Source organism: Triplophysa rosa, linkage group LG21, assembly GCF_024868665.1.
Source record: "Triplophysa rosa linkage group LG21, Trosa_1v2, whole genome shotgun sequence".
NCBI lineage: Eukaryota > Metazoa > Chordata > Actinopteri > Cypriniformes > Nemacheilidae > Triplophysa > Triplophysa rosa.
Genome location: NC_079910.1, coordinates 276,760 through 297,580, shown reverse-complemented (window position 1 = coordinate 297,580; position 20,821 = coordinate 276,760). Strand labels below are relative to the sequence as shown.

At 45.9% G+C, this 20,821-nt stretch overlaps 2 protein-coding genes across 2 annotated transcripts in view; both read right to left on the bottom strand.

The window, feature by feature from the left end:
* coro2ab (coronin 2Ab) overlaps nucleotides 1-14,084 on the bottom strand; it is a 20,634-nt gene extending 6,550 nt beyond the window's left edge. Inside the window, exons 1-4 of the mRNA XM_057319701.1 lie at nucleotides 13,854-14,084; nucleotides 5,257-5,451; nucleotides 5,073-5,189; nucleotides 1,146-1,295 (exon numbers count right to left, since the gene is read on the bottom strand). Coding sequence (XP_057175684.1) covers nucleotides 1,146-1,295; nucleotides 5,073-5,189; nucleotides 5,257-5,451; nucleotides 13,854-14,084 — 693 coding nt within the window. The remainder of the gene's footprint in view (nucleotides 1-1,145; nucleotides 1,296-5,072; nucleotides 5,190-5,256; nucleotides 5,452-13,853) is intronic.
* tec (tec protein tyrosine kinase) overlaps nucleotides 13,932-20,821 on the bottom strand; it is a 32,157-nt gene continuing 25,267 nt past the window's right edge. The window contains exons 8-18 of the mRNA XM_057320189.1: nucleotides 20,737-20,802; nucleotides 20,581-20,635; nucleotides 20,409-20,485; nucleotides 20,164-20,291; nucleotides 19,076-19,150; nucleotides 18,820-18,991; nucleotides 18,517-18,733; nucleotides 15,241-15,305; nucleotides 15,034-15,152; nucleotides 14,797-14,954; nucleotides 13,932-14,413 (exon numbers count right to left, since the gene is read on the bottom strand). Of these exons, the coding sequence (XP_057176172.1) occupies nucleotides 14,327-14,413; nucleotides 14,797-14,954; nucleotides 15,034-15,152; nucleotides 15,241-15,305; nucleotides 18,517-18,733; nucleotides 18,820-18,991; nucleotides 19,076-19,150; nucleotides 20,164-20,291; nucleotides 20,409-20,485; nucleotides 20,581-20,635; nucleotides 20,737-20,802 (1,219 nt within the window). The 3' untranslated portion in view covers nucleotides 13,932-14,326. The remainder of the gene's footprint in view (nucleotides 14,414-14,796; nucleotides 14,955-15,033; nucleotides 15,153-15,240; nucleotides 15,306-18,516; nucleotides 18,734-18,819; nucleotides 18,992-19,075; nucleotides 19,151-20,163; nucleotides 20,292-20,408; nucleotides 20,486-20,580; nucleotides 20,636-20,736; nucleotides 20,803-20,821) is intronic.

The window sequence follows — 20,821 nt, the reverse complement described above, 5'->3', positions numbered from 1 at the left end:
AAGATACGACGTATGCAATACTACTCTATAGGTACTCAAGATTAATATGAGATTGGCAGAAACTGCCTGTGATACCCCATCTTTAAAGCGGAGGTCACACACGCAGTTTCTGCCAATCTCATATTAATCTTGAGTACCTATAGAGTAGTATTGCATACTTCATATCTTCGAAGAGTCTTTAGTTTGATCACATTTATAAAAGACAGATACAGCTGTAGGATTATTTCCAGAAACAGTCGAGGTCCTGAAGGTGTGCAGTGGGCAGAACTAAAGCACGAGCACACAACACATCATCACATGATCCCCGCATAACTGTTGATTCACTATACACAGTTTCATCAGACGCATGCGCGCCTGACCCCCAGTTAACTTCCGGTCTGTGTTTGGCTAGTGTCTATCAATATAACAATTTATATTTTATTTCATTATTTTACAGTATAATAATTGCATTAAAGAAATGATTTGTTGTATGTTCATTTGATTAAATAAACAATCTGTTGAATGGGTCCTGTAGTTCGGTCGCATTTAAAGAAAGCGTCTGGTACATTGACATCTAGCGGTTGAGTTTGGTATCAGTCTCAATTCAAAATATTATAGACCACTTTAGCCAATTAACGCTTCTTCTCGGTTTCTTGTGCTCGTTATCAGAAATCATCTACAGACCTCCATTGTTTGTGAATGTGTACCGGAAGTTCAGTTGGGGGTCACAAAAGTGCGCCACCATGGATTATCCCCCTTATATCATAGTCATTTGCCAAGTTAAAGCTGTTGTTGATGTTTACAGTGTCATTTTAGATCAGACAGGTGAAAATGACAGTTATATACTGGAACTACCCGTGCATTCAACGCTTTTAACACACACCTTTCAGCCAATCAGAATCCAGTATTCAAACAGACCATGGTATAAAACGTTTAATGCACAAAAATAGTTCTCATTGTCATTCTCACCCGTCTGATCTAAAATGACACTGTGAACATCAATAACAGCAAATGATCATGGTCTGTTTGAATACTCGATTTTGATTGGCTGGAAGGTCATAATCTGTAAACTATTAAACACACTGACCTGCAGAAGATAAACAAGTACAACACACAGGCTGCTGTTTGTACATTTCAAGGGATGTGTATGTTTGTCAGGTTTATACTTTGCAATCGTAGGCGGAGCTGAGCAGCAGGTCTCTGGCGGTCGGGTGCCACTCGATGAGCGCCACCCTGCACCCGTGAGCTAGCAGATCTTTACACGGTTGTGTCATGTGATCCTTCAGCCCATTCTGAGGAATCTCCCACACCTTTACCTGTAAACACAAGTTCACACCTCAACAGAGCTGCCATGGACAGACAGGTGGACAGCATCTGAGGCGGTTGCCATAGAAACCAGAAACATGACAGAAACATGGCTAAAACCAGATGATTATATTGCTTTAAATGAATCTGTCCCCCAAGATTATTATTATAAACACGAGCCTCGTCTAAAAGGCAGAGGGGGAGGTGTCGCAGCACTTTACAATAACTCTCTTAGCATTTCCCAGAAGTCGAACTCTAAATATAATTCTTTTGAAGTCATGGTTCTTCATGTTTCAACACCTAATACTAAAGATAAAACACTTTTTAAATTGATTCTAGCTATTGTATATAGGCCTCCAGGGCACCACACAGATTTTATTAAAGAATTTGGTGGGTTCTTATCAGAACTAGTACTGGCCGCAGATAGACTCCTTGTCGTTGGTGACTTTAACATCCACGTAGATAACGTTACAGATGCCTTAGGAATGGCTTTCAAAGACACTCTTAACTCCATGGGCATTAGTCAACATGTGTCAGGACCCACTCACCTTCGTAATCATACTTTAGATTTAATACTGTCTTACGGTATAAATGTGGACGACGTTAAAATCCTTCAGCAGAGTGAAGACATTTCGGATCATTATCTGGTATTATGTTTGCTTCACTGGCCTACGGCTGCAAATAAAACTCATTGTTACAAATATGGTAGAACAATAACTTCAACTACCAAAGATGCGTTTCTCGATAATCTGCCCGAATTGTCTCAAATCATGAGAAATAACGTTGAAGATCTTGACATTACCACTGAAAATTTTAATTCCACCTTCTCGGTAACGCTAGACAAAGTTGCTCCACTACGTTTAAAGAAGATTAAAAATGGCAGCCCCACACCGTGGTATAATGAACACACTCAGGCTCTAAAGAAAGCGGCCCGAAAAATGGAGCGCAACTTTAAGAAAACTAAATTAGAGGTATTTCGTACAGCATGGAAGGATAGTATTCGAAAATACAGGAAAGCCCTAATAACTTCTAGATCCGCCTACTTTTCATCACTAATAGAAGAAAACCAGCACAACCCTAGGTTTTTATTTAACACGGTGGCTAAATTAACAAAAAATAAATCGTCAGTGACTTCTGATCCTGTATATCAGCATAGCAGTGATGAATTTATGAACTACTTCACATATAAAATCCAAGATATTAGAGAAAAAATTATAACAATGCAATCAGAAGTGAAACCCGCTGAACAAACTAACTACAGCGCCCTTAAGGAGAAAATGCAATTATTTTATACCGTAGATCAAGATGAGCTGTCTAAAATTATTAGATCATCTAAATCAACAACATGCATACTAGACCCTATACCTACAAATCTACTGAAAGAGATGCTCCCAGAAATTATAGATCCTCTTCTTGGTATTATTAACTCATCTCTGACATTAGGACATGTGCCTAAAGCATATAAGGTGGCTGTTATAAGGCCCCTTGTCAAAAAACCCCAACTCGACCCTAGAGAACTAAGGAACTACAGGCCTATATCGAATCTACCTTTCATATCTAAAGTTCTGGAAAAAGTAGTTTCAACTCAATTATGCTCCTTCCTCCAAAGGAATGACATCAATGAAGAATTCCAGTCTGGATTTAGAGCATGTCACAGTACAGAGACTGCTTTGATCAGAGTTACAAATGATCTGCTATTGGCGTCTGACCGAGGTTGTATCTCGTTATTGGTGCTGCTAGACCTTAGTGCTGCATTCGATACCATTGACCACAGCACACTCCTACATAGACTCGAAAATTATGTCGGCATTAAGGGAATAGCTTTGAAATGGTTTAAATCTTATTTATCCGACCGTTTTCAATTTGTAGCAATAAACAATGAGGTGTCACGCAAATCGCAAGTCCAGTACGGTGTACCACAGGGCTCAGTCTTAGGGCCTCTGCTCTTCGCATTATACATGCTACCTCTAGGAGATATAATAAAGCGACACGGAGTTAGCTTTCACTGTTATGCTGATGATACTCAACTTTATATTTCCTCGAAGCCTCATGAAACACAGCAGTTCCATCGAATAATGGAATGCATAGTCGATATAAAAAACTGGATGAGTAACAACTTTTTATTACTGAACTCGGACAAAACGGAAGTGTTACTTATTGGACCGAAAACTGCTATAAGTAACAACCAAGAATACTGTTTAACTATTGACGGATGTTCCATAAAACCCTCGTCGTCAGCAAAGAATCTTGGCGTTCTATTCGATAGTAATCTGTCATTTGAGAGCCACGTCGCCAACACCTGTAAAATTGCGTTTTTCCATTTTAAGAATATATCTAAACTACGTCATATGCTGTCAATCTCAGATGCAGAGAAGTTAATTCATGCATTCATGACATCAAGACTAGATTACTGTAATGCACTGTTAGGTGGTTGCCCTGCAGGCTTATTACAAAAACTCCAATTGGTCCAAAACGCGGCAGCTCGAGTTCTTACACGTACAAAAAAGTATGAACATATTAGCCCGGTTCTGTCAACCTTGCACTGGTTACCTATAAAGCATCGCGTTAACTTTAAAATCTTGCTTATTACCTATAAAGCCTTACATGGTTTAGCTCCTCAGTACTTGAATGAACTCCTTTTGTATTACAGTCCTTCACGTGCATTACGCTCTCAGGCGTCCTGTCAGTTGGTAATACCTAGAATTTCAAAATCAAGTGCAGGTGGTAGATCCTTTTCCTATCTAGCGCCTAAACTTTGGAATAGTCTTCCCTGCACTGTCCGGGAGGCAGACACACTCTGTCAGTTTAAATCTAGACTAAAGACGCATCTTTTTAATCTTGCATACACTACTCTTCCATAATATAAATCTTCAGAGGGTTTAGGCTGCATTAGTTAGATCAACCGGAACCAAAAACACAACTGATGTACTTGTTGCATCAAAGAGTACAGAACAGTACTCTACTCTCAGCCAGTCTTGTCTCATTGTTCCAAGGTTACCACAGCGAGCAGGATGCAGTTCATGGCCTGACCTGATGGTAGAGTGGAGAATGGGAAGTGGGGACCTGACAAGAGCTGAGATGATAGAGCTGGATAAAGAAGGACGCGGTCTCTTGACATGTCTTCACCACAAAACTTCAAATGCTATTAGATTATTAATGATAATCTTAAACTACAATTTATTTTATTATTAAGTTTATTTATTTTATTTAGCCTTGTTGTGCAAGTTCTCTGGAGCTTGTGCAGAGGCAGCAGCTTTTGCCAGAGGGGAACTGGAATCCCCTGGTTGGGCCTGGGTTCTCCTGAGGTTTTTTTTCTCGATTAGAGTTTTGGGTTCCTCGCCACCGTTTGCATACTGTTTTTGCACTATCTGCCTGACCGGGGGGGCTGCTTTAGAATCTTAAAGTTTTACTTAATTAATATTGCATATAGGAATTTATTATCTGTTATATTTGACCTGTGCTTCTCTCTCCTTTATCCTAAATGTGTGCTCTCACTGAGCGTGTGTGTGTGTGCGTACTTGTCTGTGTACGTACGTGTGTGTGTGTGTGTGTGTGTGTGTGTGTGTGTCTCTGTGTCTGTGTGTGTTGGTGTGTGTGCGTGTTGTGTGTGTGGAGTGTTTTGTGTGTGGGTGTGTCTGTCTTCTGTGTTTTCAACCTTTTCTTGTTTTTGCAGGTACAACTTTGATGGTTTTGCTTGTAGTCAATGTGTCTCATGTACAGCTGCTTTGTAACAATGAAAATTGTAAAAGCGCTATATAAATAAAGTTGAGTTGAGTTGAGAAACCAACCGTACAGTCCTCAGAACAGGAGGCGATGCGGCGGTCGTTAAAAGGGTCCCACTTCACGTCCAGAACACGAGCGCTGTGACCGCACACGCGCGCACGAAGAGGACTCACGCGCCCCGTCTGAAACGCATACGTCATCAGTGCGCGCTGCGCAGTTTGTTGCGTCAGAGAGTGGGCGTGGTCTTACCTGATGGACAGAAATGACAATGAAGGCCCCACCCCCCATACACTCTGTCACTATGGCGATGAAGCGTGGATTGACAGCACAGAAGTGGTTGTTTTGCACACTGCGTGTGATTGACAGGCCATGGTAGCACCGCCCCTTAACCGCAGCCTTTCCAATCATGTGACGAAACCTTGTGCAGGTGTATCGCTGTGACATCTTAACACACAACAACAACAACACAATCATTACTTCTTAATATTATTATCAGAGAGTCATCACTTGACTGAAGCCGAACGTGAGTACAGGTTTCTATACATTGTGTTTTGTCAATATCCTCACGAGGAAAAAATTATGTTTATGCAAGGGATAACCCTAAGGGCTAGCCGTGCATTAAAGTCCTGGTGAAATTAAAATGGACAATTCCTATTTTTCATGGAATGTTGCAGAGTTTGTTATAAACAGATCATCAGTGTGAGTCATTCACTTTTTTAAATTCATGTGCCCTCATAATCTTTAATCGAAATCTGATGCACTTCCACCCTCTAGTGGCTATCCGTCTCCGATGATGTCAGACGGCTTGGGCAGGTCAGAGCTGTTAACTCCTCCCCTTCAACTGTCAGTCTGCTGCCAGTTTCATTTCAAAGTGCAACGACTGTTTTTATACATCCAATCGAATCTCGGTGGAAAACGTCTCGGTTACGTTTGTAACCTCGGTTCCCTTTCTGTCGGTCTCTCGACGTTGTGTCGAACCGACAGATGGGGTTCCAATGGAAAACGCCATAACACTGTGCCCTGTCACAATCTCAACGAAGTGACGGTGACTGGCCTGGGCGTGTCAGCCGTGAGGCTACCGCGAAATTGTAACCTACTAGCGGGTAGGTAGGGGGTCCCAGAGCTTTCTTGAAAGGTGGGAAGGCCCCTACCTTCGGCCTCACAGGCGGCGGCCTTGTTTCTCTAACAGCGAGAAGCCGCCCGGAACCGTAAGGCACTGGGTAAGCGCTACTTCCTCAAGTGGGGGATGCGCTACAGAGACCACTTCCTACCGCAGGGAGGAGAATAGTGGAGATACCAACATGGTCTCACCGATGGGGAAGAACTCATGGGAAGAAAGTGCGGCTGAAGAGAAAACCGCGAGGTGGAGGTCCACCCGGGGAGGTCATGGGTTACCAAGGTGGGAACCAGCATGAGGATACATCAGACGGAACCGCCCTACTGGGGAGTTGCAACGTCTGGTAGCACTAGGTCCGGTTAGAGCTATGCTGCGAATAACTCAGGTGATACCCGGCCTAAGGGGCAGGGCTGCTCTGCCCAGCCCGCCCCAGGGGGTGCTTGCTTAGTGATGGATGGAGTGCCTGTTCTTCGCCCAGTGGGGAAAGAATGGAGGCTAAATCGGTATACTGACCCACTCGAGAGAGGGGGAAAAAAACCGAACAGGCGTACACCCTACCAGTTGCCGGTCCTACATGTGGCCATGCAGGACGCGGGCTGACACCGGCTCTACGCGGAGGTTGTAAAACCTCGCGAAGGTGTTGGGTGTAGCCCAACCCGCAGCTCTGCAAATGTCTGCGAGAGAGGCCCCCCGTGCCAAGGCCCAAGAGGAGGCAACACCCCGGGTGGAGTGGGCCCTCACTCCTAGGGGGCACGGGCGATTTAGGGATTGGTAAGCTGCCTTGACAGCGTCCACAATCCAGTGGGCCAACCTCTGCTTGGAGACAGCTCTCCCCTGTTGCTGACCTCCGAAACAGACAAAGAGCTGATCCGAGCTCCTGAAACTCTGTGTGCGGTCTAAGTAGAGGCGCAGCGCGCGTACTGGACACAACACGGACGGGGTTGGGTCTTCCTCCCCAGTGGGGAGCGCCTGTAAGTTCACCACCTGGTCCCGAAAGGGAGCGGTGGGAACCTTGGGCACGTAGCCGGGCCGAGGTCTCAGGATAACGTGAGAATCCCTGGGTCCGAATTCTAGGCAGTCAGGGGACACGGAGAAAGCCTGTAGATCCCCTACCCTCTTGATGGAGGCGAGCGCCATAAGGAGAACCGTCTTCATCGTAAGATGAGGAAGAGAGGCATCCCCTAGGGGCTCGAAGGGGGGCCTGGTGAGACCTGTCAGGGCTACATCCAGGTCCCAAGAGGGTATGGAGTGCGGACGAGGCGGGTTACGCCTCCTCGCACCCCTTAGGAATCTAATGACCAGGTCGTGCTGCCCTAGAGACTTTCCAGCAACTGAGTTGTGATGAGCAGCAATGGCGGCTACATACACTTTCAGTGTGGAGGGGGAGAGGTTAGTCTCGAGTCTCTCTTGTAGGAAGGACAGCACGGACCCGATCGCACAACTCCGTGGGTCTTCTCCTCGAGAAGCACACCAGGTCGAGAAGAGGCGCCACTTGTAGGCGTACAGTCGCCTAGTGGCAGGTGCCCTAGCCTGAGAAATGGTAGCTACCACCGCCGGGGGCAGACCACTCAGGATCTCCTCGTCCCGTCCAGGGGCCAGACATGGAGGTTCCAGAGGTCTGGCCTGGGATGCCATAACGTGCCCTTCCCCTGGGAAAGCAGGTCCTTCGTCAGGGGAATCGGCCAGGGGGGAGCTGTCGTCAAGAGCATTAGCTCCGAGAACCAAGTCCGGTTGGGCCAGTGTGGCGCAACGAGTAACACTTGATGCTCCTCTTCCCTGACCTTGCACAGGGTCTGTGCAATGAGGCTCACTGGGGGGAAGGCGTACTTCCGCTTGTCCCGCGGCCAGCTGTGCGCTAGGGCATCCGTGCCGAGGGGTCCCTCGGTCAGAGAGTACCAAAGCGGGCAATGGGTGGTTTCGAGGGAGGCAAACAGGTCCACCTGGGCCTGCCCGAACTGCACCCAAATGAGCTGGACTGCGCGGGGGTGGAGTCGCCACTCTCCGCGAGGCGTAGACTGACGAGAGAGCGCGTCGGCTGTCTGGTTCAGGTCGCCTGGGATATACGTGGCACGCAGGGAGCGGATCACCTGCTGACTCCACCGGAGGAGGCGTCGGGCAAGTCGTGTTAACTGCAGTGAGCGAACGCCACCCTGACGATTGATATACGCTACTGCAGTAGTGCTGTCCGACCGGACCAGCACGTGCTTGCCCTGCACGAGAGGCTGCAGCCTCTTCAGTGCAAGTAGCACAGCCCACAACTCTAGGCAATTGATATGCCAGCGCAGGCGGGGGCCCGTCCAAAGCCCCGACACTGCGTGCCCGTTGCACACTGCACCCCAACCCTGCAGGGAGGCGTCTGTTGTCACCACGACATGCCTCGTAACCTGCCCTAGGGGTACCCCTGCCCGAAGGAAGGCCATGGAAGACCACGGGGTTAGGGTGCGTCGGCAGCGAGGCGTAATCACCATCTGCCTGCTGCCGGTGTGCCACGCTCCCCAAGGAACTCGACTCAGGAGCCAGTGTTGAAGCGGCCTCATGTGCATCAACCCGAGGGGTATCACCGCCGCCGAGGATGCCATGTGTCCCAGGAGCCTCTGAAATAGTTTCAGGGGAACCGCCGACTGCGTGAAATGATCCAGGCAGTTCAACACCGACTGGGCGCGTACTGCGGACAGTCGCGCTGTCATGGTGACAGAGTTGAGTTCCATACCAAGATAGAGGATGCTCTGCACAGGGGAGAGCATGCTCTTCTCTCGGTTGACCTGTAGTCCCAATCGATCTAGGTGCCGGAGCACCAGGTCCCTGTGTGCACACAACAGATCTCGCGAGTGAGCCAAGATAAGCCAGTCGTCGAGATAGTTGAGTACCCGCACACCTCTCCCCCTGAGGGGAGAGAGGGCGGCCTCCACGATCTTCGTAAAGACTCGTGGAGACAGAGACAGACCGAAGGGGAGGACTCTGTACTGATATGCCCGACCCTCGAAAGCGAACCGTAGGAACGGGCGATGACGAGGGAGAATCGAGACATGAAAGTAAGCGTCCTTCAGGTCGATTGCCATGAACCAATCCTGACATCTGACGGATGCCAGGATGCGCTTCTGCGTGAGCATCCTGAACGGCAGCTTGTGCAGGTGTCTGTTCAGGGTACGCAGATCTAGGATGGGGCGCCCCCCCCCGCCTTTTTTGGGGACGATGAAGTAAGGGCTGTAAAACCCCTTGGACATCTCGGCTAAGGGGACGGACTCGATCGCACCCTTCGCCAGAAGGGTGGCGACCTCGCTCCGTAGTACGGGAGCATCCCGGCCTCTGACCGAGGTGACGAGGATGCCCCGAAACTTGGGCGGGTTTCTGGCGAACTGGATCGCGTAGCCGAGACGGATCGTCCTTCTCAGCCACCGTGACGGTGTGGGAAGCTCGAGCCAAGCTCCCAGGGACCGTGACAGGGGGACTAAGGGAACGATCTGCTTCATCGCCCCCCCGGGGGGTGGTTCGATGGCTGGCAGTGCGGGTCTCTCGCCGGGGAGCCCCCGGGAAGAAGACTGGCTCTGCTGGTTTGCCTGCCTGGCGATGCAGGTCCCCGCACCATCGATTTGAGAGTGCTGAGGGCTGCAAAATACGTTCGATGTTGCAACGTCGAGTGGCCGAACACCATCTGACAGAGGGTGAGAGCGGCTGTGAAGAACACCCAGGGAGATAGGAAACTGTTTTTGTGAAAAAGTGGGCGCTAGGCCCCCGTGGCCCCCTGCTGATGTAGGAACGGGGCAGGAACCGTCCCGGATCGACCGTCCAACGATGTCATGGCTGGATACGGGCCCGATGGTATTAACCTCCCTGGGGTCTTCCCGTCAGGAACGCTTCTTCCTAGAAGGTTGTTGACGGGGTGGTGGTCTCCCCTTCGACGCCCTCTTCCGGGGTGCCGCCTGGGTAGGGAGCGCTGGAACCGGAGCTGGCTTCGAAGGGGGCCGGGGCTGCTGGGAAGCAGAGGCCGCATGGGAACTCGAAGGCCTACGGGCGGCCGAGTCTCGGCGGGGAAGAATATGGCTAATCGCCTCCGTCTGCTTCTTCACCGTCGAGAACTGCTGAGCGAAGTCCTCGACAGTGTCACCAAACAGCCCACCCTGCGCAATGGGCGCGTCGAGAAAGCGGACTTTCTCGGCGTCGCTCATCTGCGCAAGGTTGAGCCAGAGATGCCTCTCCTGGACCACCATGGTGGACATCGCCCGACCCAGGGCCCGCGCGGTCACCTTGGTCGCCCTTAGAGCGAGGTCGGTGGCGGTGCGGAGTTCCTGCATTAACCCCGGGTCGGTCTTACCCTCGTGGATCTCTTTCAACGCCTTGGCCTGATGGACCTGCAGGATGGCCATGGCGTGGAGAGAGGAGGCAGCTTGGCCCGCGGCAGTGTAGGCCTTCGACACCAGCGATGCCGAAGTCCTACATGCTTTGGACGGGAGTTTCGGTCGACCTCTCCAGGTGGACGCCGCCTGCGGGCACAGGTGCACCGCGACTGCACGTTCCACCTGGGGCACGTCGACGTAACCCCTAGCCGCCCCACCATCGAGGGAAGAGAGAGCGACGGAACCAGTTTGACGTGTACGCGCCGAAAAGGGGGCATTCCACGTCTTCGCCAGTTCCTCATGCACTTCCGGGAAAAATGGAACCGGGGTTGGGCGCGGCTTGGAGTCGCGCTCAGAGCCCAAGAACCACGTATCCAACCGTGAGCGCTGGGGGAGAGGCACCGGAGTACACTCTAACCCAATGCACACGGCGGCCCGGGAAAGCATGGCCGACATCTCGACATCCGCCTCCTCCTGAGCTCGTCCCCCCTAGGGGGGAGCTGCAGAGAGTCGTCGGGATCGGATGCCAGCAATTCGCTCTCCGATGCTGCGATGGACATCTCATCCTCATCACGCATCGTGTCCGACTGCGTGAAGGAGGACGCTGACGGTGTGGCACCGCCAGCTAGGGAACAATGAGGCGAGCGAGACGGGGTGCGAGCGGTCCGCTAGCACTTGGCTGACGGATTAGCGCTCGCAGAAACCCCCATATCACCCTCGCCGCTCGCCTTGGCGAACGGAATGGCCTTAGCCATCCTCGTCACAGCCCGGGAAGCATGCGAGGTGGTGGCTGATTCTCGGGAGAAAACAGCCACCCGTGACCTCAACGTCTCTATGACCATCTGCCCGCAGTGCGGGCAAGATGAGTCCACGAAGGCTGTCTCAGCGTGTTGGACCCCCAAACACCTGACACAGACATCGTGCTTGTCCCCATCCTAGATGAGGACACCGCACCCAAGAGGACAGCGGGACATGCCACGCTGGAGAAATTAGCTCTTTTAGAATGCTCGAACACCTCTGGAACCGCCGAGACGCCCAGGGGAAGTCGCTGCAGGAAGGGACAGTCCGCTGCACCACGTCGTAGAACCGGCAATGTAGAATTTGCTAAGTAGCAAGAGTTGCACTTCATCAGCGAAGGCTCCTAAGAACAAAAGGTGAATGAATGATGCACGCCGTCTCCCTTTTATACCCGGATGTCCGGGGCGGAGTCCGGCATGCAAATTTCATTTGCCAATTTTCATTGGCCTTTTCTAAGTAGTCAGAAGCGATTGGTTCTCAGGGACGAACCCCATCTGTCGGTTCGACACAACGTCGAGAGACCGACAGAAAGGGAAACACAAGCCACGCACACTGTTTGCTAGGCTGTTGCACTCGGAAATGTATCAGAATATGGAAGTAAAACAATCTCAACTTCCGGTTCACGGGGACTTTAAAGGATTTTAATGCAAGACGTGGAGGTCAAGAACCACCCGACGCAAAGTTGATGTTTACAGTGTCATTTTAGATCAGACAGGTGAGAATGAGTTATTTTCGTCAGTTAATTTCAAACATTAATCAAACTGACTGGAACTACCTGTGCATTATGGTTAGGGATAATGTCCAGACAGCTGGTTGTTATGGCAGAAGTAATCCCCCACAGTGTGATCAGGACGTGAAGCGGAGGGTCTTGTGTCTCACTGAAGGGGCTTATTTCACCATAACAACCGGCTGCTTGTACATTATCCCGCTTATTACATGCCTACTTCACACATGAGAAAAAACTGGACATGAAATGTGAATTTGAAATATTTTATTAGCTCATTTTCTTACCGAATGCAGACCTTCCGCGAGGAAAAGCCATATACTTTCGGTTTCAAGGTAAGAAACTACGTTTAAAAGTCACGAACAGGCAATTTGGTTCAATCATGTGTAAATATAATGTCACATGTTATTAAAAGACAGATTTATCATTCATTTGTCAAAAAAACCTGTCAAGATGATTTGCTGGATCCCAGCGACCATATGTGTTATTAGTTTTGAGTGGTTGTTATCTGGGAATAACGAACCTGCAAATGTCGCGACTGGCCAATCAGAATCAAGCATTCCAACGAGCCGTGTAATAAACGGTTTTGATGCACACCTTCCAGCCAATCAGAATCCAGTATTCTAACAGACCATGGTATAATTCAAAATGTACACATGCAGAAAGGTTCGTGTGATGGTTTGGTTTAGTGTGAGGTTTACAGGATATAATGTTAAATCCACCAAAGGGGGCGGAGCTTTCTCATACGTAGCACCTAAACTCTGGAATAGCCTTCCCGATACTATTCCAGGGTCAGAAACACTCTCCCAATTTAAATCTAGATTAAAGACACATCTCTTCAGCCAAGCATTCACTTAATGCAAAATATGCTAAATAAACCACGGGGAGACTGCATTTATTAGATATTATTTACTATAATAATCTTGCTTGTTCTATAAACACCATGAGCTGTGATGTGTTTTACCTTTTTTGTGTTTTTCAGTTTTTCTTATTTGCTCCTGTAAAGCGGCTTTGGAACAATGCACATTGTGAAAAGCGCTATATAAATAAAATTGAAATTGAATTGAATAATGTTCAGTATAAAAATCATCACGTGGATGGAAAGAATCCTTAAAACATGAAAATACCACGTGTGTGTGTGTGTGTGGACCAGTTACACTTGTGACCTGTGATGAGCTCACACACTGTTTATTGTCTCCTGTGTGTTAAATGATGATTTTCATTTCAACTTCTGATCCTCTGACTGCGTGCTGGTTTTAATTCAGTCACAGTGAGTGAGTTTGATCTAGCGTTGAAGTTGGACTCTTATGAAGTAGTCCAGCGTTTAGCTGACATCTGGTCTTCTTCATGAATTATTCAACTTCATACAAATGTAGAGAATGAATGTTTGATGCGTAAGAAAGGTTGTGTTACAGAACATCTGACATTTCACCTGAACACACGTCAAGTTTTACAGCTCAACAACTTTCTCCATCACTCAGAGCCACTGCTGTCTTTCTGATCTAGCATTTACCACAAACACACAGCGACTGGACAGAAAACACACAACACAACACACAGTTTACTCGCTCTCAAGTGTCTGTTCATGAAAACTCAACACAGCACATACAGAGACTCAGTTACTTCAGTTCTTTGCCTTTATTTTTCTGTCAAGTTGCTTTGAAACAAAGATGTGAGGGGCAGACGTTTCCCCCTAAACGTCTCAAAAACCCCAAACTCTATTTTCATGTCTTTACTGTTAAAAACATTGACATTTTCAGATGTGACGTGGCTTTTATGTGATGAAATGAGAAAGAGATCCATGAATATTTCTCTATTAAAGTCTTTCTGATGATTGTGTCTCTAAACTTCAGTGTGTGTGTGTGTGACTTACCTTTACAGCCATGAGAATCAGAATAACTCGTCTTTTCAAACTGGTCCCAGCAGCCACAACACAACCAAAGACCACAGACTGCGAGTGTGCGTATGAGGGTGAGTCAGAAGTGTGTGTGTGTGTGTGTGTGGGAGGTTGCTCAGATATCGGAAAGCGTGACTGATTAGTGTCTGCGTTCATGAATTTGTTATGATGTTTAAAACAAATGTGTGTGTGTGATTGTATATTCATGACTCGTGTTGTAACAGTGTAATGTTTATTGGTCTTTGTGACACTGAAGCTGGTTTGACATCAGCATTACAACACAATTATTCTGACTGACAGCGAACAAACGTCACACACATCTGGGCAGTTCTTCAGCAACAGTTCATGTCCGTCCTCTGCTCTTATAGTCAACACATCACATGTCACTTGACCAGGCAGATGCTTCACAATCAGACAGTGGATTAAAGTCGAGTCACATGATCATCGGCTCAGACAGACACCGCTGATCCATCGGCCTCCAGAGCATCAGAGATCTTTTCAGAAATCTGTGAGAACTTTGGCCGCTCATCTGCTCTCTGAACAACACAACACAACACAGAAACACATTCAGTTAGATCATTAAACACACACGCACATTCAATATTAACAACAGGTTGACTCTGTCTGGTAAAGAGTTCAGAAACTTCTTGCTGCTACTTCATGATAAATTGCTTGTGGCTAAAAGCATTTCAAGTGTTTATCTAAATCAAACAGAAGCACATCCTGAACAAACATCTGTTCAAAACGTTCAAATCACTATGAAGGTGTCATTTTAATCGCAAATAAAAAATAAGAATGGCAGTTAGGATATTTGCTTTCAGTGTGGCATGAAAAAGTCTAGCTCACTCCAAAGAACTTGGACATTTTTCAACCAAAAGTGTCAAATAATTTTTGGACGCTGTGGAAATGTCTTCGTTACCTCCATCCAGCACATCTGCATGATGCCGTAGATATGAGGAGATGTTTTTCTGGGTCGGTAGAGTCGATGTCCCTGCATGACCATCATCACCACTTCATGGTTGGAATTGTGTTCGAATGGCATTTTCCCTTCAGTAAAAACTTCCCACATTAACACGCCTGAAGAGAAAATGTCACCAGATCTCACCATTAACACACACACAAAACCCAACACTCAAAGATGAAAACTCATCCTCACCAAACGACCAGACATCAGATTTGCTGCTGTATTTGCAGAAGTTGAAGACCTCAGGCGGAGACCATTTGACTGGAAACTTTGCTCCTGATGAACTAGTGTACTGATCGTCCAGAACGTACCTGAAGACCACACGAGACGCCACACAACAACAATCATATACACGTCATGTTTCCTTCATCTTTATCCTTCAGTGCGTGTGTGTGATACCTGGCCATCCCAAAGTCTGAGACTTTAACCCCTAGAGAGCTGTTCACCAGACAGTTTCTGGCAGCCTGTGAGAATAAAACAATCTTCTGTCATCACAACACTCACTCACTCCGGGTACATACAGGAATCATGGAGCTAAATTCAAACTGTAATAATACCTCGTTTAAGACTGTTGTTTTTATACACCGCCACCATACATTGGTGACACTTAAACTTATATTTACTATATACTGACAGATAGTAAGACAGCACAACTGAACAGTGTGAGTTTGTGATAACTCCTTATTAATGCAACATCATTCAGAAGAGTGGGAACGAAGCACAAGAGAATTCATTGAGTGACTAGCCCAATGCAAGGTTTATTAGAAAGAGAAACCAGCTTTGTGGCTAGCACTTAGCATGTGGGACCGGACAGTGTCGGTCCCCTTTGAGGCTACGCTAATCGCCTTCCAACACACAGAGCAGTCCAGAGACGGCCCTCAGCCACCGTTACAACTCCTTACGCCCGTTCAGACCACCAGCGACACCCAGTGACAAAGCGAGGCGATGTCATTCATTTCGATGGAGAGCTGGCGACTTCTGGCGACAAGAGCGACAGTGACCGGAAGTGGGCGTGTCTAGCGACAAAGTCGAGATTTGCTCAACTCTATGCAAATGATGAGCGACTACCAATAGAAGTAAAGCAGCGGAGCTCACGTCATCCGTCTCTTGTCAGTTACTGCAGGGTTTGTTTGTAAATGTTACTAGAGCAACCAAAGCTAGAAACGCCTTCTATCCACCTCGTAGCAAGAGACTAGCGACACTCAGGCCCCGTTTACACTGCAGTTCTTGATGCCCAATTTTTTTTTTTGTGAATATATCAGATTTTTTTGATGACCCGTTTACACCTCATTTTCAAAGTGACCTGTATCCGATATCTGCATTTACACTACTCAGCGAAACAACCCAAGTTACAAGTACTGACCGTAAAAAGAAGAAACGTCATTTGCCACGTCACTTACATGTATTTTTTAAATAGACTGCAGAACTATTATCGCGGGCTAAGAAATGACTGAAATTGTATTGTATTTAACATGATTAAATCAGTTGTTAGGCAAATGGTTCCTTTAGTAAATAAATATGTTGTACCAGCAATATGTCCAAATATAATGTGGTAATAGTTTGCATGTCAACGAGCACAAGAGAGTACCGGAACCTTTTTGTCCCACTTCAAGCACTGGCCCTTTTCATACAGTGATTTGGGGAAATGCAGGCGTAATGTGTGCCGGGATTTGTTCCTCTGTGTGCATATACACATAAAGACACGTGACGCTAGGCTACTGTAATGTAATGTTATATTTTTTAATCGTGAACGTAGCTGTCACTGTAAAGGAATTTCCCTTGCGTAGTGTATTAGGTGACTCAAATAATAACTTTTCTTCTATTATTAGTGCCAAATACATCTAAATAAGCTCTGTTGATGGGTTAATATTATCTAGCATTTGTTGTTTATTAGATGTTTAATTAAATACTTTTTATTTATTTATTGGTAAATGCAGAACAACGACTAACAATAAGAACAAAAGGTAGGCTTCTTTTCTCCTTTAATGAGAGAAGGATTAGCCTACATTCAGCCAGCTTATGCTACATATAAGATAAATATAAATGTTAAAATAAATAAAAGCAAATTGTTTATGCGTCTGTAGTGCAAATTAAAACGGAACGCAGCGGAGTTCTAACTAAGTACAAATGAGTATTTTTGTAACTACAATATAAAATGCACAGGATACAGCAGGGCACTTTTAAGTTGTATGACGTACAAAAAATGTGAGCTCAAAAATGACTTTAAAAAATGACGTTTTTTAAACAAAGTTTGAGAAAGTTTTTTATTATTTAGATTATTTGAACAAGCTCTTGCAGACTGAACAAAAAACCTGTCAATAAAGCAGACTGCACATGATATTACAAAGACCATACAGAAACACTTAGGTCGGTAGGCTATATGTTTATCATGTTTATGTTTTTTACAATGTTGTTATTAAGGAAAAAAATAGGTAAATGCTCGGGCAAGTGTTTATCCTGTTAAAAGTTAAGCGGGTGTCTGCAGAGAAACTCGAGCTTCTCCGCTACGTGGAACAGCAAAGTGTTTTAGGTTGTTGCTGAGCGATCATGTTTATTGAGGCGATTTGTATTTTTATGTTGATCATTTTGATATTGTGATGAATTTAGATTTTGAGTAATTTCAAACTTTAAAACTGCATTTAAGCAGACAGCGCTATTTTCTCGTCTTGAGTTCCAGTTTGGTGACAGGACGTATCATGCATGCATGCATGATTTAGCTAAATACAATTTTTTTTTACATTTTCGAATAACTGGCGAACTCGCTTAATTTAACAATATGGCAATTTTCCGGGATCATCTCTGTGTGAAAGGCATTAATGATGTACGACTCGCATTGACGGGTGAATATCTGATCCGCCTGTTTACATGACAGTCACATTGGCACATATCTGATTTATTTCTACATATGAATGAGGCCTGAAACTGATCTCGAAATATCTGAATGCATGCGTTTTTTTCCTGTTTACACTATCGTGGGTCATATCCGATCTGTGTCACATTGGAGGAAAAAATCGGAATTGGGTCACATTTAACTGACCGAGTAAACGGGGCCACAGTGACAGTCGCTGGCAGTCTGAATGCACCTTTATCCTCCAACCATTCACACAAAAACTTGCATTTCCCCATTAGTCAACCATGTTGTTTAACAAGCAGGTGCAAATGGACCTCCAACTTTCGATTTAATACCTTGGAAAATGGCATTTAAGACTTTTTAAGGGCCTTCGGTTACACTTTATTTTACAGTGCCCGTGTTACAGAGTAATTATACATTTAAGTACCGAGTACTAATAATTAACTACATGTACTTACTAAAGGGTTAGGGTGTGGTTTAGGGTGTGGTGTAAAGAGGGCACCGTAAAATAAAGTGTTACCGGGCCTTCATTTGAATAGTTTTTTAGACGCCGCGGACACTCTGCTGTTTTTTAGACACCGCACAGTTACAAACCATAAAAAAGAATAAAACCTCCGCTCTGCAGCTGTCACTTCTTATTTACAAATGACAGTATGACTTGTTGTTCTCATTATTGCAACATTTCACTTCATTGTTTTTGAACATTTGTTTGATCTGATGTACAAATCACGTGTCACGCCGTGTGATATAACTGTGTCTGCTATCTGTAGCCATAAAGGTTTTCACGCTTGTCACGTTGGGGACTCTTGTGTGTGTTTTCTCACCAGGTCCCTGTGGATGCATCCATGCTGCTCCAGATGGGTCATTCCCAGACTGACGTCGTGACAGATGCTCAGAAGATCCAGCGGCCCGAGCGCTCCTCGTCTCTGCCGGAGGAAATTCAGCAGGCAGCCCAGTTCCATGAATTCAGTGACCAGATAAATGGGCTTCTGTTGGGTACAAACTCCATACAACTGCACCAGATTACGATGAGACAAATTCCTGTAACGCACACGACAGAACACTTTTCACACTATAGTGGTTTACTGTAAACATGCTTTTGAGTAAAGTGTGCGTGTGACGTGCACATCATAATCTTGGCCTCCTCTATGAAGTCGTCTTCACTCATGGCTCCTTCTCTGATGGTTTTTATGGCCACTTTATGCTGCGCTCTCCATTTGCCCAGTCTGACCACTCCAACCTGACCACTGCCCAGTTCCTTCATGAACGTCAATTCAGACGGATTGATCTCCCATTTGTCTACGAACAACAAGCGGACAACATTCAGGCAACATTCATGTAACGTGACTGCTCATGATGATGATGATGATAGTGAGTGTGTACCATAGCTGAACCCTGCTGTTGTAGGAGCCTCCCTCCTCCCATCACCTACTGCATGACGGAGTCTGCAGACAAGACCTGTACGCGCAAGCACGCACACACACACAAATGAGGACATTTCACAGATTTCTATTGTTTTTATACATACACAGCTAGTAGAGTTGAGAATCATAAATCAATTGTAATTCTGGAATCAAAAGGCATAGGAATAGGATACTTGAAATTAAAATGTCAATTCCTCTCATCAATTCCTGTGTGCAGATTTTCAGAAATGACATTGTTGAAAAAACCAGCATATGCTGGTTTGGTATGTTTTGATGCTGGTTTGTGCTGGTTTAAGCTGGGCAAACCAGCATCAAAACATACCTAACCCAGCATATGATGGTTTTTTCAACAGAGGAGCATGTGTTAAACTAGAGTTTAACCATGATGTAGTTCAACTACGGTAATACAAATTGTAATAATCAGACAAAACATGGTTGTAATGTACAAACACACAAAACAGTGCTGATAAATACATATCTTTTTGGGCAAAGCAGTGAATAAGCAGGCTAAATGACCATACAGGTTGATATCTAAATGTTTTACTTCAACTGTGGAATCCAAACTGGGAATCAATAAGAATCAAAATCGATAAGCAGAATCGGAATCGATAAAATTCAAATGATGTTAGTTATAAACACTGGAACCTAACGCTAAACCTTGGAGCACTTTTCCACCATCACGCCGTATCGTTCTCGTTGCTCAATCGTTCCACTCCGGCCGGTGCGTAAATGGGTTAGTTTTCCACTGCAGGGCTGATAATGAAAATCTTTCAAATTTAAACATACGCGTCACACGCTGCTGTGGTATCACAAGAGACTGAGACTCTATACCGTCTCTGCATGCTTTCTATTAGCACCATTCCGAGCCGAGAGCATTTCTGTGCCGTGTTGAACCAGCCTCACGTGGAAACATAACTGGAAACGTTCATACTGTGCTTACAACGGATCCACGCGATGGTGGAAAAGCGCTCTTTACTTAAGTGCTTTTACAAAAAGGAAGGTTTTTCTTTGATTTGTCAGGTTTTGCTACACACGCGTGTTTGTTACCTGCAGAGTTGTACATGTGGTACTCTATGAGTTCAGGAATGCTGTTGAACAGATATTTTTCAGCCAGATAAAATTGTCTTGTGGGGGTTTGTGTTTCTTTAATCTGGTAATGCTTGACTGCTCCATCACTAAACAAGTTCAATATAACACAATATTAAGCAATTTATCATCCCATCTCCTGATATTATATATCATATAAAGATCTCAGTATCATTTTAATGTATCATTTAATAAATATGTCTCACCCTGCGCTCTTGCTGAACAAAGACACAGTGTAGGTCCCTGTACTGGACATCCGAACCATAAATCCCCCATCTTTCCCCTACAAACACACGCACACACTAAATAAACATCAAACGCACATGCATCACAACACTGAACACACACTACATAAAACACACACACACACACACACACCTCTTTTCTGAGTTGCTCCTCAGCTTTATTGCGGTTGACATTTTTACGGAACCATCTGAAAAACACAACACACACAAACAAAACAAATGACCTTTGAAATCTGAAATTGAAATACAAAACCATTCAACATTCACACACATATGTGGTTTTACTCACATAAATTGTTCAAGCATGTCGGATTCCTTTACAGTCACGTAGTTGCTGGGGATGTAGCCCTCTTCTCTACACAACACACACAATA